Source organism: Lissotriton vulgaris, chromosome 9 (genome assembly GCF_964263255.1).
Source record: "Lissotriton vulgaris chromosome 9, aLisVul1.2, whole genome shotgun sequence".
Lineage (NCBI taxonomy): Eukaryota > Metazoa > Chordata > Amphibia > Caudata > Salamandridae > Lissotriton > Lissotriton vulgaris.
Window position 1 is genome coordinate 986,544,510 of NC_141697.1, and position 19,411 is coordinate 986,563,920.

The 19,411-nt window shown below is 39.7% G+C and overlaps 1 protein-coding gene across 1 annotated transcript in view; it reads left to right on the top strand.

Annotated features, from left to right (window-relative positions):
- Positions 1 to 1,923: 1,923 nt before the first annotated feature.
- Positions 1,924 to 19,411, top strand: part of LOC147692680 (F-box only protein 27-like) — a 294,364-nt gene continuing 276,876 nt past the window's right edge. The window contains exon 1 of the mRNA XM_086938860.1: positions 1,924 to 2,468. Coding sequence (XP_086794986.1) covers positions 2,282 to 2,468 — 187 coding nt within the window. The 5' untranslated portion in view covers positions 1,924 to 2,281. The remainder of the gene's footprint in view (positions 2,469 to 19,411) is intronic.

The following is a 19,411-nucleotide window of genomic DNA, read 5'->3' on the forward strand; positions in this document are numbered from 1 at the left end:
GTTATGATTTAGGCGAGGTTCATGAAAGAGAGCAAGTCGCGTTACGTGCGAATCCTTGCTCCATCAAAAGTTCTCCTCCTCCAAAGACACCTCCAAATCTAATTCACGCCCTCTCTATCATCTGAAGGAAGACCTCCCATTATTAAAAATCCTATTGTCCATGACTATGGAAGTGCCTTCCCAGTGTGTTCTGGCAGTTTGAGTGTTTACCATTTATTGCAGTATTATCCTTATACCTGTGTATGGTACCCTTTTGTAACTTGCACACGTCACTTTTCTCGTGTAACACACTGTATGCTTTTGACAAATGACGGAAGGCGCACTCAATAGAATATTTCAGAGACGGTGTTTTAAGTCCAAATGGTTATCTTCTTTATTGTGGTAATTATACCAAGTAAAACAAGCAGCCAACGCGTTTCGTTCCTATGGCGGAACTTCATCAGGGCGTGAACTTTAATGTATAAGTTCAATCAGAAAAATGGTCGATGTATCAAGAAACGCAGGGGAGCATCATCAAGGATGGGCCATGTGAATGTACTTGCCCCAGATTTGATTCACTTAAGCGAGGAGTAGATAAATAGAGAGAAGGTAGGGTTCCTGCATGCTAACAAGGTAGGGTTCCTGCATGCTGTTAGGGTTCCTGCATGCTACCAGGAAAAAAACAGACCAGTTTTTTTCCTGTTAGCATGCAGGAACTCTGCGCGTTCTTTACGGAGCCCGCATTGCCACCTAAGAGGGGAACTACTCGTCCTCTGGGCCCCAACATACTGCTCAAGACCGATTAGGCCACATGACCTTTTGAGCGTGCAGGAGCCGAACTTGGCAATACTTGATATTCACCCCTTCAGCCTATTAAAACTAACTATTTTAATAAGGGGCAAGAAAACATATACCTTCTCTCTATTTATCGACTCCTCGCTTAAGTGAATTAAATCTGGGGCAAGTACATTCACATGGCCCATCCTTGATGATGCTCCCCAGCGTTTCTTGATACATCGACCATTTTTCTGATTGAACTTATACATTAAAGTTCACGCCCTGACGAAGTTCCGCCATAGGAACGAAACGCGTTGTTGGCTGCTTGTTTTACTTGGTATAATTACCACAGTAAAGAAGATAACCATTTGGACTTAAAACACCATCTCTGAAATATTCTATTGAGTGCACCTTCCGTCATTTGTCAAAAGTTTGTCTGATCGGGAATTGTGCCTTGGGACAACAGGCACTGGAAGTGTGCAGCAACACAATAATATTTTTCATACTACTGTGTTGGTCCTGCTAAACCTTGGTCGGGTTGTCCTGTTCCTTCTCTCTCACACTGTATGCTACCTCTCACATTTTGTTTGCTTTAGATACTTGCACAAGTGCCACCATTGCCTACGTAACGTTTGTTCTTGTGCCGGTGTGTCTGCCATTTATTGCAGTATTATACCTCTACTTGTACTTTGTACGCTTTAGTAACCTGCACACATATCACTTTTCCCTCCTGTAATGTACCGATTGCTACCTCATGTAATTTAGTTGCTCACTATTGTCACTTTTGATTCATGTAACTTAACGTTTGCTTTTGTAATTTGTTCACTTGTAATTTTCTCCTCATGTATCATTACTCTTCCTATTGTGAAGCGATCTGACACCTTCGGGTAAAGTCCGCGCTATATAAAATCGCATACACAAATAAATAAATAAATAAACTAACTACCTAACTAACTAACTAACTCCTTCAGTTCCCACAAAAGACACTCAGCGCGCCGCCATCGTTGCAGGCACCACTAGCCAATCAACGTCATGAGGGCCCGAGCGACAATTCTACAGTGGGACGATTGGATCACCTTGCTTTACCGTGTAGGCCAGCCTACTTTTCGACAAGCCCCCACTTCCTTTACATTCATGATTGGCTGCGCGTTTCAGCCTGACCTCGTTGGGGAGAGCGTGACCTCGTTGCGTGGGGTCATGACTATCGATAACCGTTTTAAAAGTAGAATAGTATCGATTTCCCAAGAGATACAGAAAAATGTGTTTTTTCGTCCAGGTTCGGTTCCGCGCAGCTCTTTAACTCGGTTCTAACTTTATTGTAAACTAGTTTAAGGGGACTCTTTACCTGAGTTATCGTGGCATGCCGAATCAGTTTTTATTCTTTCAACTGTATCCCGTTATGTAGCTCATTGACTTAGAATAACTTCTGGTTCCAAAAGGAGCTCGCGACTTGTCAGATAAAGCGTTTTGCCAATTTCACTGGCAGAGATTTACTCTTAACAGGGTACTGCCTTGGCGGATTAGAATGGGTGGCAGCAGCAGTGAACCTGTCCGTGAACCTGTCGCAATCCCTGGGGTGAGATTCGCAACAGTAGTTGAACAGACGTATAGATGCGCTATGCACGAACACCGCGGCCTCTTACAGCTCTTATTTGGTTGGCATCTGACACTGAATCGGAATCGGAATTTGCTGTTAAACCCGGATGCATCCGGTAAGTGTCATGTGTACCATCCAACTCACATGTGTACCATCCATACTCCCAGTTGAAAGTGGCATTCCTTTGGTCGCCAGAAGGTGGTCTTTCGGCACTGCTAGCACAACAGGTTTGAGTCAATCCTGTGTTTAGTATTTTGCATGCAAATATAGAAGTATGAGTACTCACTGTCCCAGGGTACGTGCTTGCTACTCAGATGTACTAGTATTCTTTTAAAACTATTGGACCTCTGCCCTTAAAGCACTGTTTGGGGGAGAGAGGTACTGAAAGCATTGCTGTCAGAGAGTGGGTTACTACGACTGAGTATGCCAGTGTGTACTGTAAATGAGCAACGGCGTCCGGCACACATAACCGAGGTAGGATGGAGCAGGGCGCGGCGGGGAGGGAGATGACAGAATAGGTATTATTTATTTAATTATACCTATTCCGTCGTCTGTCGGCCCCGCCCCTTTCCTTACAGTCTCACCGCGTTTACCTGTGCCGGGATAATTCTGGCGGAGTGAGAGTGTGGGGCAGTACTGGAGAAGTGATACAAGTGCTGGGCAGCAAGAATGAGACTGGCACTGCTGATTGGGTTAGAGTATGGGAACTATTAACAAGTGAAATAAGGGCATCGTTGGGTTGTGGGAATAGGACAGTGCAGAGCAAGCCTGGAAAATATCTTCTTGCTTACTCGTAATGGCCAGTCGTTTTTAGGTCGAGCAGGAACTGTTCTGGAATACATGCTGTAATGTAGACTGTATTGTAGCACCTCCTATCTTTTCTATTTGTTCCCTTTCATACATGCCTACTTCTGATTGGCTAGCATGCTTAATTAATCCCGCCTTTTCGCCCCTACTACATGTGGTCTTACTTTTTTTTTTATTTTACCTACCTTCCTGCACTTTTTAAAATTTTTGGGCTGAGTGAGGGTCATGTATCAGCACAGTGCCCTCAGGGACTCCACACAGCGCTTGCATTTTCCAAGGTATATTATTCTCAAAATCAGCACAACTGTGTCAGGTTCCCCACAAGTACCTGTTACTTGTGGTGAGTTCTCGCAGAGATGACACGAGCTATTGCCCCCACACACACCCTACCCTGCTCTGGGTGAGGAACAAACCAGGATAAGGGTGGGAGTGAGGATGGTAGCCAAAAGTCTAGGACCGGAATGTTGGGAATGCAGGAAGTGGTGGACGTTTCTCTTACTGGATGGACCTGGGGCACCAACTGGACAGGGAGACAAGAGAACACAGATTACCAATTAATCGCTTGCTCGGCTATCTCGTACAACCACACACTCATATGGGAAACAGCTTACCTCTTATTCTCTCATTGAGGCCCTGCTACCATCAGGGAAAACAAAATGAAAGGATCATAAGCACGCCTGCGCTCTATGGCAAGGAATCCAGAAACAATAACTAAAGCGCTCCTGCGCTGCTACAAGATAAGGCAAGCGCTCCTGCGCTGATAGAAATGAAAGGCAAGCGCTCCTGCGCTACTTACAAGGAAGTCAATAGCGCCCCTGCGCTGCTACCAAAGATACAAGCGCTCCTGCGCTAAACACAAATAATGTCAAGGCGCTCCTGTGCTGCTGCCAAAGATACAAGCGTTCCTGCGCTAAGTTCCTGATCCAGCACCCCTATAGAAAATCTGTCTCAAAAACACTACCCAACACCATGATACTCACCATTAATCATAAACTTCTACGAGGCCCATGAATAACTGAGACAAATATTGGGCAACTGAATCATGTGACCTAATTAACCGGATCTATTCACAAACTATTTACATATTATATACAACTGCAGTTTGTCATCAACATATTCATGAAAATATAACGAAAACATTTAATTAAGTCACCTAGGTAGATGGATCAACTGATGATAACTAGACTAAGAATAAACAAGACCAGCTTGTCATTTCACAATCTATTTTATTAATTTTATTATCCGTCAAAGAGCATTTAAAGAATATGAAATCTTTTATTAGCAATTTATGAAAGCATCGTTTAATCAATTAAAGGCACATTAGACTGGCATTTTAAAACGGATCAGCCTGCAAAGAATTAAAGCAGAAAAGGTCTCATCCCCTTAATTCTGTTTCCCTTACTAAACTGATAACCTAAAGGAAAAGACATTAGTTCAGTTATCCTTACGTGTGTCAAAAAGTCAGACAGCACTTCACGCCCTTCAGGAATCAGGAATGAGCCAACCACCCTCCTCCCAGGTTTTATACCTTTTCTCTATCTAAAACTTACTAATTCACACTAAAAGAATACTTTTTCTCCGTCATTCAGCATTTCCATTGGCTGACAGCTGTCAGTCCATGTGAGATCATAACCTTTTCAGTCCAAAGTTGTGCCTTTCTAAAACGTCTTTGTTCTCTATTCACAGGCGACATTAGCTTCCGAGGATTTTGCAACATCTTATTAAATAACAGTTCGCTGCTTCCTCAGCTCGGCTGATCGGTCGTTTCCTGTCCTTGAAGTTATTCAACTCAGAGTACATCTTGCACAGTTCCATTTATTTATTGTGACGGATATCATTGTGGCAAAACTTTTCCACACTTTCAGCTGTGCTCGGGTCATCACGACAGGATTCCAAACACCCTTTTAAAAAGCTAGGCCTCAGGCCTCTTTCTTGAAGGCTAGTATGCAAAGAAACACAAAACATTAATTAATTCGAGTAATGAAGATTATTCTGTTTCCCACCCCCTTGCTAAATATTAACCCATTAGTTTGTTATCTAGCTTCAAGTACATGAATGCAGCATTTATAAAAACCTTCTTCTTATAGGCCTCCAGGATTCTCCACGAGCCTTTGCCACATATAAGACACGACATAAACAAAAGCACATTTAAAATAAGCCCATGCCATTAAACAGCCACAATTAATATTGACAAAACAAATAGACAAAGCTAGTTCATTATTTTTCAACGTACTTGCGAATGCAATAAAGAGCACATAATGTTAACCCCATATGTCGTGTATGTATTTTAATCTAGGTTGATTAGTACATTTTCGTGCATAAACTCATGAATACAATTAGTCATTATGGAAGTTAAACTTCGCGAGTCAAAAACATTTATTTCTGAAACTCGCTTCATCAACTCCCTCATCTGGTGATTTCAAAATCACCAAACTATACCCAACATTTTACCAAATTTTTACTTTTGATGACAGCATGTTTTGAACACTCTCTGTGTTAGTATTTCTAAACTCCTGTCCTAGCAGTTTGTCTGCAACTCTCATATTGTGCTCTATGAAACTCTTCCAATTCTATCTCCTTCTCCTGTTCTTTTCTGAGTTTATAAATCCTTTTCTTTTCCCTCACATTCTTCTTTCTCTTGTGTATCATGCAACTAATTTTTAACAAAAGTGTCACTATAACTATGATTATTACAGGATAAAGTATTTTGCCAATTATTGAACTGCCAATCTCTCGAAACCAGTTTCCAATTGCTGCAAATCTTTTGCTCAAACGTTCTGAAAAATTGTCATCTTCTAGGGGTTCTATTTCCGAATGAAATTCAGTGATGTTCTTGATAAGCATTTCTATATTCTGGCTCTTGTCTGGGATATATGTACAACAATGCTGGACATGAAAAATCCCATAAACTCCTCCTTCTTTTGCGAGCAGCAGAATGTCTAATGCAAGACGATTCTGCATTACCATGCTTCTCATGGCAACAATCTCTGTATTAACTAATTGGAAACCACTTGCAGTGTCCGTGGACAATCTATCTACAATTGTGGAAACTTTTCTGATTTTGATTGCATTCAGGGTTATTCCCACCATAGGATTTATTGCACCAAATATATCACCCATGATTTCTGAAAAACCTTCCCTCCTGTACCTATTCAGGTTTTTGGCAATTTCGAATGAACCTTCTGCATTTCTGTCCACATGAAAGATTTTGGGAAAAACCAAACCAAGATAACACGTCCGATACCAATGGTCTGGGAGGCTAAAGTAAGCTTTGTTCCCACAGACAAAATAAATTCCAGGAAAAATTCGGTCTCTACCACCTTTAAATCCCCATCCCCCTATGATACGATAAGTATCCTCACATTGACTTGCACCCACAAAGAAATTATCATACAAAGTATTGTCTCTCCTAATACAGAATTTTCCACTAACAGGTTCATCTATGTGAATAGCAGCGTATCCATTTCTACCATTGAGCTTTTCATCCTCAACTTGCCAAAATTTTGATTTAGTTAGTTTCAGCATCTCATTTCTCTTATAAATCGCCCTTCTCTCCTCAACCAAATTTAGAAATTATTTGTCTTCAGCTCTCATTTTGCAAGTTAAATTGTTTTTAAAAGCGTATTCATAGGTAAGTTCATTAGTTACTAAAAATTATTCCCTCATTTGTTTAGCAGGTTTTACTTTGTTCAAGCTATTTACAACTTTCAGATTAGCAAAAATCTCATCATAATCTGAGTAATAGTACTCCAGACGACCTGTTTGATAGAACAAACTAGCTATAACACTGCATGTAATGCCATAAGTAAGGGGAAGCATGTTATAGGTAACCCCCTCTGAAACAGAAGCAGCAAGCTTCACACAGACATAACGGTCCTTCAAATCCATAACTTTTACATATTCTGACAAGAGTCTTGAAAAAGAATTACTAGAAAAATCACCAACAGATCGATCTTGGTGGATCTCTGGTTTGTGCTCAATTACTTTGTTAGTTTTGCCAACATCTTTATCTTGTTTAGTTACTACTTTACTAGTCATGTTAGCTTTGTATTCTTCTTTATCTATCCCAAAAGGAAAAATGACTGCCAAAATCAACCAAACCAAAATTATTAGGATCACACAAATAGAAGACATTTTACAGCATCTTCTAAAAATAGCACACCTAGAATTGTCAGTATTAGGCATCTTCTTTTTTTATTTTTTTACAAGAGTTTTTACTTAAATCAAAACAAAAATTCTAAAACAAAAATTTTAAGTACTTTTTAAATATACACCTCCCCTTTTTAAATTTAATTTTTTTTATTTTTAGAAACCCTCTAACAGCTTTTCTTCGACCTTGTGTCTTACATCAATGTGTTTTTCCGGCTGACACAATTTCTTCGACCTTATGTCACCTGACACAATTTCTTCAGCCTTATGCCAAAAATAAACCTTAACCTAAAAGAAAACAACTCTAATCATTGTCACTCGTTTCTTCTAAATCCTCCTGACTATTGCTACTGATTTCCACTACTGGTGGGATTATTATATAAGTCCACTCAGGGGACTTGTACTTTTGGTTTGGCTTTAATGGTCTTTTTCCCCTACTGCTAATCACTTCACTTCAATTTTCTTTCCTGCTTGATTTTTCTTATCAGAGTCACCCTTTTGACTTGAAATCTCATTAACCTGCTCTTTTGACTTGTTCACCAATTTGAATTTCAAACTATCTTTTGGCCAATTATCTCCTTTTCTTATGAGTTTTTTCTTTGGCTCAGTTTCATTACATTCAGTTTTCCAAGTTCTTTTTCTGAATTTTCTTATTTGAGAATCTTCATCACTCTCATCTGAATCAGTCTCAGAGACCTCGAATTTATATCTAGGATCTTCTGTACTCGGCAGTTTCACTCAGTTAGGAACATCATCCTCATAGCTGGTACTCGGTAATTCGTCGTCTTCTTCTTCTGGAATTCCTTCTAACTTCCCAGTTTCAGAATTCTTGTTCCTGCTTTCAGAGCTTTTATTCTGCTTTTCAATACTCTCCCGATCTTGATTCTCTTCTGACTCAGATTCTTTTTCTGCTTCTTTTTCTAGCAAATCTTCATCATTTTCAGAATCTAGAATCACAATCTCTAGATCTTTTTCATTTAATGGTTGATCCGCATCTGAATCTTCCAGATGTCGACCTTCTTGTCGATCTTCAGAATCTGGATTTTCTTCAGGTTCTACTTCAGTCTGAATCAGTTGTCGTGTCACTATCCTCATCAGGATTATCAGGAGGTGGTACACGAATGGTGTGACTCGTATTCACCCAACTTTTCAAACCTTTGCATTTAAGTGCATTTGTTGTGACTAATATCACCTGTCTTGCTTTTTGTCACCTGGGTACTAAACAGTTTCTTCTCCGGTGTACTTTTGTTCTCACCCAGTCTCCTGGCAACAGATCATGAGCTTGCTCCTTTTCTTTTGAAATCACATCAGTTCCCACCTGATGGAATACAGAATTCACCACATCAGACAAGTTCTTGCAATATTCCATAATTGCACTTTCATTAATGCTAAGAACTTTCCCAACTGGTACAAATGCTTGTCTCATTACTCTGCCCATAAGGATGTCATGAGGACTTAAACCTGTCTTTTTATCTGGTGTACTCCTCAAAGACATTAGAACAAGTGGAAGTGCATCTGTCCACTTTACTCCAGTAGCTAAGCACATTTTGGCAATTCTATTCTTTATTGTGCCATTAATTTGCTCTACAACACCTGATGCTTCTGGTCTGTATGCACAGTGTAGCTTTTGTTTTATATTCAGGGCTTCACAAATCATTTGTAGCAATCTGTTTTCAAAATGTGTGCCACGATCACTTTCAATTGTAACTGGAAATCGATACCTAGGTATGGTCTCTCTCAAAAGCAATTTTGCCACAGTAACTCAGTCATTGTGACGTGTTGGGAACGCTTCCACCCATCTTGAAAACAGACAGACAATCACTATAACGTATCTCAATCTATTGTGGGGTGGCATGTCAATGAAATCCATTTGCAATCTGGTAAAAGGACCCCCCTCCCGTCCTATGGTTCCCATGCTAACAACTGTTTTTCTGTTTGGATTAATTTGTTGGCAGATCAAACATCTCTGGCAAAGTGACTCTGCAATAATCCTAAATTTGGGATTAAACCATGTTTGTCTAAACAATCTGATCATAGAGTCTCTTCCTAAATGTCCTGGACCATGGTACATCCGTGCCATGTCAGCAATCATGCAATTTGGCATTACAGGTCTGTCATCTTTGTAAATCCAAACCTCATCTTCTTCCCGCTGTCTGCAACCTGGTTTTAGCCATGTGTCTTTTTCCTCATCTGCCTCATCTTGTAGATCTTTTACTCCCTGCCATGTTTCAGCTACAGATATTAGCATGAGTGAGTTCAAAACATGATCATTGTCTTTTTCTCGATTAATTGAAAAATTGTTTTTCGCACAGTATTCGGCAATCTCATCTGCAAATGAATTACCTTTAGTAATCTAGTCCTCGCCCTTTTTATGAGCTGCACATTTTACAACAGCAATTTTCTCTGGTAACTGAATGCCATCAATCAATCTCTTGATCAATTTTGCATTCCTGATTGGTGTTCCAGCAGAAGTCAAATAACCTCTTTGAGACCAAAGCTGGCCATAGTCATGGACTACGCCATATCCATACTATCAGTCACTATGGTAATCTTTTTTCCTTTTGCTCTTTCACATGCACGAATCAAAGCAATTAATTCTGCCACTTGAGCTGAACGAATTCCTTCAAGAGAGGAACCCTCAACTACTCCGGCAACTGTGCAGACCGAATATGCTGCTCTCAGAATGCCCTCATCAGTTCTTAGGCAGGAGCCATCAACAAAGTAAACAAAGTCTGATTCTGGCAAGGGTACATCTTTTATGTCTTGCCTGGGTTTAGTGCAATAATCTAAAACATCCAAGCACTCGTGGTCAACATCAGTTTCGTTTTTGATTTCAGTAATAGCACCATCAGGCAATAATGTGCAAGGATTTAAATTCACACATCTTACAATCGAAACGTTATCTGATCCCAGAATAACGTTTTCATATTTGGTCAATCTATTACTTGTCAGGTGCTGTGTCTTGCTTCTGGTAAGAAGAATTTCAACTGAATGAGGTACATACACTTTAACAGGAAACCCCATTATGATTCCTTCACTCTGCTCAAGGCTAACACTCGTTGCAGCCACTGCTTTTAAGCAACCTGGCAAAGCTTTTGCAACAGGATCAAGAACAGCTGAGAAATAAGCAATTGGCTTTCTCAGTTTTCCATGTCTCTGAATCGGAACTGATAATGCACAACCCTCCCTTTCACTGCAGTACAGCTCAAATTCTTTGTCATAGTCTGGCATCCCCAATGCTGGAGCTTCACACAAAGTCTTTTTAAGCTGCTCAAAAGCTTCTAACTCAGTTTTTGTTAGTGTCATTGGATCTTTTATGTCTGCTTTTGTCAGTCTCTGCAGTGGTTTTGCAATTACTGAAAATCCACTAATCCATTGACGACAATAACCTACCATTCCAAGAAACATTCTGACTTGTCTGTGTTGTTGGAGGTTGTATTGCTCGAATCATTTTTATTCTTTCAACTGTCACCTGTCTGATTCCTTTTGCAATCCTGTGACCAAGATATTTTACTTCTTGTTTGTAAAACTGTAATTTTGCAGGTGACACTTTCTGTCCCTCATCTGCCAAACGATTCAAAAGCGAAATGGTGTCGGTTACACAATTTTCTCGTGTTTTTGCAGCCACTAGAAAGTCATCAATGTACTGGACCAATGTGGATTTTCCAGGTAAATCTAGATCTTCCAAAGATTTCTTTAACAATTGATTAAAAATAGATGGACTCTCAGTATACCCTTGAGGGATACGACACCATGCTAAGATGCGGTCCTGGAATCTGAACGCAAAAATGTGTTGGCTCTCTGGATGCAATGGAACAGTAAAGAGAGCATTACATAGGTCAATGACCGTGTACCATTCTGCATCATGCGGAATCTGATATAGAATTACTGCTGGATTTGGTACAACTGGGCAACATGGAACAACTATCTGATTAATCTTTCTCAGGTCCTGAACTAGTCTGTAAGTTCCATTTGGCTTTTTGATCCCCATAATCAGTGAAATACATGGGCTGCTTTCAATTTCTCTTAAAACACCTTGTTCTATAAATTTCTCAATCACAGGAATGACACCTTCAATTGTCTCAGCTTTCATTTTATATTGAGGAATATTCTGATAATCTGCTTCTTGTTTTACTGTAATTTGCACTGGGTCTACATGTTTCATTAAACCCATTTAATCTCCAGTTAAATCCCAGATTTTTGCATTAACTGTCTCTTTCAGTTCTTCAGGTAAATTATTTTTATCAAAAGCAGGAAATAGTTTATTTTCTTCTTCAACCATTAGCATTGTTAGCTTGTACAGACCATCTTCTTCTAAAGTTTGCAGCTCAATACCATCCGGTGAGCAATATATTTTGCAATTCATTTTGCACAAAATGTCCCTCCCTAACAGGTTTACAGGACTGCTGTTACAGACTACAAATCTATGCTTATCTTTAAAGTTTCCAATCTCAACTTTAACTGGATCAGGTAAATCTGTTTTATTATGTTGATTTGCTACACCAACTACTTGGATTGACTCACCAGAGAGAGGAAGGTTTTCTATTTCCACTGATCTAGCAGTAGAACGGGTAGCACTAGTGTCCACAAGAAAAGTGATTTGTACATCATTCACTTTACCATTAACAAATGGACCGGACTGATCTACCTCAAGAGTGGCTCCACGCACACACTCTTCTTCCTCTCTCAGGTACCGTCCTGAGTAATCATCAGACTCGCTTCCATCATTTTCTTTCAACCAATATTGTTGAGAAACATTTGACACATTCACTCTTGTTGATCTGTTTACCTGTTCACCTCCGCAGAATCCTGTCTCAGGACTGTACTTTTGCCCATTCACACAGTTTGGAAGTGGCGGTTGTTGAATTTGGCTCTGCTGATTCACTAACTGTCGCTGTAGCTGTTGCTGCTGACTTATTTCATTTAACGGTCGCTGTAGCTGTTGCTGCTGATTTTATCTCATTCTGCATCTGTGGATTTAATGATGTATTTTTTAAATTTCTGGGCGGACTCTTACATTCACGCTTCCAGTGTCCAATTTCGCCGCAATTAAAACATGGGAGCTTTTGCTTGAGCTCTACAAAATTCACATGAAATTTCGGTTTGTTAAAATTCCCTTTAAATTTGCCTTGATTCTGATGAACATTTTTATTTTCTAAGGTCGCTATTTTCTGTTCAGCTACCTTCACCTGTGCCCACATTGCTTTTTCCTTAAGCTTCTTTTGCTTGGCATCTATCTCATCACTGCAGTATTTTGCTTTTCTCAGAATGTCGTCAACTGTTAGTGATTGCCAGCCAACAATTCCATTTCTAATCATCTCAACAATTTGAGGTCTCAAGCCATAAACACACCCGTATATAAAATGGCTCATATCCTTCTCACTCAGCTTCTCATAACCACTGGATTGTTTAAATACCAGCAGTAACCTTTCATAAAATGAATGTACTGACTCTTTTGGTTCTTGATTTGTTCTGTCGATTTTAACCCAATCTACTTCTTTTGGGGCAATTTTGTTTTTCAACCACACAATTACTTTGTCCTACAAATCCATGACATCTGCTGAAGGAGCACCTGTTATTTTATCTCGAGCTGGTTCTTCTTTGGGCCAACTTACAGAAATTTTACATTCTGTCCAAAGATCTGATGGGACAACAATGTCAAAGAATCCATCAAGATCAATCCACAGAACTTTTGAAACCTTAATGAATCTGTCTACCTGGCGATACCATTCCACTGGCTTTTCTCTCAGCCGAGGAAAATCATGTGTAAACAGTAAAATTTCCTGTCTTGTCCATGGGACATGAACATACCCTCCGCCAGCTATTTCTCTCATAGGAAAATCATTTGCAACTTCCCCTTTTTCTCTCTTTTCTTCTCTTTTCTTTGTCCATTTCACTCTCCATTTACTTAATTCGCCTAATCTTTTTAGAAAGACAATTAATTCCTTTACATGTGCTATCTTACCTGTTTTGTTCAAATTTGAATATCTTTTTCAAAAAAATCTACTCTGTAATGTTTTTGCAATTGTTTCTGTCTACTCAAATCTATTTCTAGTTCAGCAGCCACTTCCTCTAATTGATCATACTTATTTTTTTGTTTTCCATTGTATGCTCTTGCAAATAAACAGCAATTCATCATCCTGATATAAGTTTAAACTGCCAGTTCCAATTGTGCCAATAATTCATTCCTCCAAATCTGCCTTCAATTTTGCAACATCAAGTTGTTTAAATTCAGGAGCTTGTAGGGTCTGTGGAGTTTGTGTTAAATCTATTTTATTTATGCTCTTTTCTGGAGAACCAGAATCAGATCCTGCTACAGATGGTGTCTGATCATTTGACAAACTTTGATTAAAAGTTAAATCTGGCATTGTTTTTTCTCGATGTATTTCTGATAATTCTGAATAAAAATTTTCAGCCACTTTCTGAATTTCCGCATTTAATGGGTCAGAGCTGAGTGTCTATTTTCTCTTTGGTCAAAAACTGGTACAACAGGACCAATTGTTACTGGTACTGTTACTGCTTCCATCCCTTTAGTTAATTGCTGTATTAATTCCTCTTTTGCTCTTAAATATTCCGAAACTTCTGGTATATTCCCAAGTCTCTCTGTTCTTTTTACATTCCTCAGGGATTCATTTCTCTGTTCAGGAATTTCAGGATAATTTCTATTTACTCTTGGAGTATTAGAATTACTTCTTGTCCCCACTCTTTCTGGTAATTTTAAAAATCTAGGTGAATTTTCATCAATTTCTCTAGGAGGTGCACTTGGAGAGGTTCCTGAAGAAACTCTCGGGGTAGACTGTGAACAGTCTGGTTGATAGGGTGGCGGGTTAAGATTTGTAGAATAAATTTCTTCTAAACCGCATCATCTAATTCTTCATCAAGATAACTTCTCTTTCGCGTATTCTTTTGACCTATTGTTTCCGTAATCATCACTCTTACTGGGTACAAACCATCACACATGTCTACTTTTCTCCAACGACGTACTCTATCTTCATGAGTATCCCTATTAATGTCTAATTTAGGACCTCTTGTTATACCTCTGGTTTCTCGTTCAAGTTCCATCATTTCAACCTCCCATTCAACTAAAGCCTCAAATTGAGTAGGTCTAGGCTTTGGCACAAGAGCCATCATTTTTTCTCTCATGTTTTTCAAAACTTTAACATTAAATGACCCGTCTTCCGGCCACGCTAATACACCATCATCTTTGGTATATTGATTACACAGCTGTGCTCTCGCAACTGCAGTAAGGTGTCACAAAACTTAGTACAATGACCAATATGATTCAATGAACAGAAGCAGATTCTTCTGTGTATTTCTTGTCACAACAAGATGACGGTTTAGTGTGTCCAGACTTGAAGAACAATCACAGTAAGCCGACACGTGTTTCGTCGTGTATAGTTGAGTCAACACGACTCTTCAGGGCTTTAGACTCAACTCCAAACGAATGGGTTGAGAATAGTCTGGAACTTGTAGTGGCGTTAGATTAGAGAGAGACACTGAGTGTACAGGTTCAAGTCTTATTGATCAGTGGGGGCGGTATATCCACTTGGCTAAGTTGCAAGAAGTCACTCTTGTTAATGTAATCCGCCCTGTTAGGTGGGTCAAAATCTTCAGAAATTATCACTTGATACGGGTATGTATCAGGCAGTAACCGGGAGGGGATCCATCTGTTTTGGTGCTTCTAGAAAACGGGTACGTTCTCTCACTCGCGGTATGTGTCCGTGACTGACGACGATTCTCAATTTCCTCCTCCTCTCTGTCTCAAGAATTCCGGCCAGGGATCTGCTTCTGTTCATTGAATCATATTGGTCATTGTACTAAGTTTTGTGACACCTTACTGTAGTTGCGAGAGCACAGCTGTGTAATTGTTGTTAAGTCATTGACTTTTTAGACGGTTAAGGGTGTTTTCCGTCTGCTCTTCACGCACTACCCATCGACTATTTTCACAACACACTGTAACGTAAGAATTGAGGCAGTGCGCCCCTAGTATCTGAGTTTTCTTAAAAACCCCTGAACAGTTTACTTCATCTTTGGTATATTGCATCCAATTTTCAAACCAAAGGACAGTATGATAACCATATTCACCTTCCATAAATGCTGCGGGTGTTTTGTACTTATGAAGTAATTTTCCACCACGCGTTACAATTTTCTTATTGGGGCTGAATATATTTTTCAATTTTTGAAACCATGTAGGCTTCTTTTCCTGTTTTCCGTACCAATAACTCATGTTTTAAGACTATTCTGCTTAAGCGGAAGTATTTCTTGTTGTTCCGCTATTCTAGCCAATCCGTGCGCGAAACTCGCCAACAAGCCAATCAGGTTAAGCCACGTCACTAGCTTGCTCAACCAATGGAAGTACTGTTTTTAGAAAGGACCAATCCACTATCAGCTCGTTTTGGTCACGTGAACCAATCAGTGCGCTTGCTGTGACGTATGATAACCAATCACAGTGCGAACCCTGTGACATATACTGCCGCTGCAGCTTCGCTGTCTCCGCTCCGTAAACTCACCCTTCCTTTACAAAATATTTTCACAGCGCCATTTTAATAATTTTTTCAATGAAACTCAATTAGTAACTACAGAAAAACAAACCATTTGTCTGTTTCGCTAAATAAAGCAATAGTTTTCTCAATCATTCGAGTATTCTTTCTCGTGAAATAGACGACGCTATTCTTCACAACATCATTTATACACAACCAAACGGAAAACCCTAACCAATGTATACGCAAAATCTTTGGTAGGACTTTAATCTGCCAATAGGAAATCCTCATTCACCAGTAAGACTAGACAACGCTTCCTTACCCTTCACTCAAGCTTGGATAAATCCTATTACTCTTTTCACAGTTATAACAGGACAGTTGTCCCTATACTCGAAAGCTACGATTTCATAGGTAATCCTCACTGTACATTTTACCTATCACACCTAAAATCCCTAAACTTGTGCTGTACGTCCACAACACTAGTAATATATCAATATCACTATTTTGAAACAGAACAAATGCACTGTGTAACTTCTTTACACTACTCTTGCCGGCACTCTAGGAATTTTCTCACTGCTGGAAAAGACCTTTCGACTACATATAACAGCTGAACAAACTTAACATGTTTTAGACATGTATCCTATGTAACTACCATGTAGCATGTCCGTTACCATAGTAACCATCCTCTGCTACCAGAGAATTGATCCAGCGGCCCTATAGAAAATCTGTCTCAAAAACACTACCCAACACCATGATACTCACCATTAATCATAAACGTCTATGAGGCCCATAAATAACTGAGACAAATATTGGGCAACTAAATCATGTGACCTAATTAACCGGATCTATTCACAAACTATTTACATATTATATACAACTGCAGTTTGTCATCAACATATTCATGAAAATAGAACGAAAACCTTTAATTAAGTAACCTAGGTAGATGGATCAACTGATGATAACTAGACTAAGAATAAACAAGACCAGCTTGTCATTTCACAATCTATTTTAATAATTTTATTATCAGTCAAAGAGCATTTAAAGAATATGAAATCTTTTATTATCAATTTATGAAAGCATCGTTTAATCAATTAAAGGCACATTAGACTCGCATTTCAAAACGGATCAGCCTGCAAAGAATTAAAGCAGAAAAGGTCTCATCCCCTTAATTCTATTTCCCTGTCTAAACTCATTATAACCTAAAGGAAAAGACATTAGTTCAGTTATCCTTACATGTGTCAAAAAGTCCGACAGCACTTCACGCCCTTCAGGAATCAGGAACGAGCCAACCACCCTCCTCCCAGGGGGCCAGGTTTTATACCTTTTCTCTATCTAAAACTTACTAATTCACACTAAAAGAATACTTTTTCTCCGTCATCCAGCATTTCCATTGGCTGACAGCTGTCAGTCCATGTGAGATCATAACCTTTTCAGTCCAAAGTTGTGCCTTTCTAAAACGTCTTTGTTCTCTATTCACAGGCGACATTAGCTTCCGAGGATTTTGCAACATCTTATTAAATAACAGTTCGCTGCTTCCTCAGCTAGGCTGATCTGCCGTTTCCTGTCCTTGAAGTTATTCAACTCAGAGCACATCTTGCACAGTTCCATTTATTTATTGTGACGGATATCATTGTGGCAAATTTTTCCACACTTTCTGCTGTGCTCGGCTCATCACAACAGGATTCCAAACACCCTTTTAAAAAGCTAGGCCTCAGGCCTCTTTCTTGAAGGCTTGTATGCAAAGAAACACAAAACATTAATTAATTCGAGTAATGAAGATTATTCTGTTTCCCACCCCCTTGCCAAATATTAACCCATTAGTTTGTTATCTAGATTCAAGCACATGAATGCAGCATTTATAAAAACCTCCCTTCTTGTAGGCCTCCAGGATTCTCCACGAGCCTTTGCCACATATAAGACACAACATAAACAAAAGCACATTTATAATAAGCACATGCCATTAATTAAACAGCCGCAATTATTATTGACAAAACAAATAGACAAAGTTAGTTCATTATTTTTCAACGTACTTGCGAATGCAACAAAGAGTACATAATGTTAACCCCATATGTTGTGCATGTATTTTAATCTAGGTTGATTAGTACATTTTCGTGCATAAACTCATTAATACAATTAGTCATTATGGAAGTTAAACTTCGCAAGTCAAAAACATAATTTATTTCTGAAACTCGCTTCATCATTCCCAAAAACGCGCTTACAGCGTTACATACCCCTCGCGTTTCCTAGGAACAGCAGCTGCCGCATACTGAGTCCGTGGAAAAGGAATGCGGCAACCAGATGCGGAAAAGCGCTCCTGCGCTATCTGCATGCGGGTTACAGAGGACGGTGCTCAGCTCCCGAAGCTCGCTGTGAAGAGTACACGAAGCGCTGTTCCTCCGGGAAGTCGCATCTGATAAGCGACCTTCCCGGAAGCGCTGGTGACGTGGCTACACTTCCGGCTGTTGACTGCACCGCTAACGTGCTGAGGCCGGAAGTGAGGAAGGTGAGACCCATACAAGTGTCTGCAACTTCCAAACGGACAACAGGCAAGCGGGGGAAGGGGAGGGGGGCAGGGTCCGGAACCATGACAGACTGCTGCGCACAGAGTTGTGTTTTTGTTTGATTGGCTGTCCTCTCCCTGATTGCTGTTTTCCCGTTCGTGTCTGAATCCCTCCACCACCTCCCACACGTCGTTCTATTTTGGATCTCAATAACAAGAAAGTTGGTAGTGGTGCTTCCCATAAGGGAAAGAAACCGCTCATACACTAGCTATATTCAGTTATTCAATAATACTGGGTTTATAATGCGAGATAAAGCATCAAGTCGAGACGGAGTGCTACATAGACCACTGTCACTCACTACCAGGGGTGACTCTTGCCAATCAAAGATCGGCAAATCTATATATGCAAAAAGAGGAATCAAGAAGAGCACAATCCTAAGAACAAGTAAAATTAAGTGACTTGGTAATCACTGCAGTTTAAGCAGCAAATAGTAACATGAGTCCAATTCCAAGTGTCATGGAGTCTTCAAGCTTGGACAGGATAACAGAACAAAAAGTTCATATTGTAATTTAATTTATTCAAAGTTCTGTCATGAAAATAGTTAGAGCATCAACCAGAAACAGCCAACACGTGTTTCGTCGGTACCACCAATCAGTACCATGACTTTCTCAAGGCTAAGCAAATGATAATGACCGTAATGAGTCGAGGCCTTCTATGTAGAGTAAAATTATGACTCTGGTGTCATAAACCAGAATTGTATACAGTAGAGATGAGCACCGGAACACTGTCTCCCAAGAGTAGTCAGACCTCGGACACAGTTGCTTTGAAGAGGGAAGTCCTACCCCGTCTGATGTAACCGACTAAATTAGAGATGTGGACTGGTAATAATCCACACAATAAAACATAATTGAAGTAGCAAAATCGGAATATGTTATTATGAACCAGAGAAATGATAGACAAGAACCCCGGCAAGGAATAAGAAGGGCAACTGCCACAGATAAGGAGCTGATGTCAGTCTGAATCGACAATTTGAAATAGACAAGCCGCAGTGTATCTACGGACTGATGCAAAGCCACAGAATATCTAAAGGCTGTAAATAAGCAAAAAGGTCCGCATGGTAA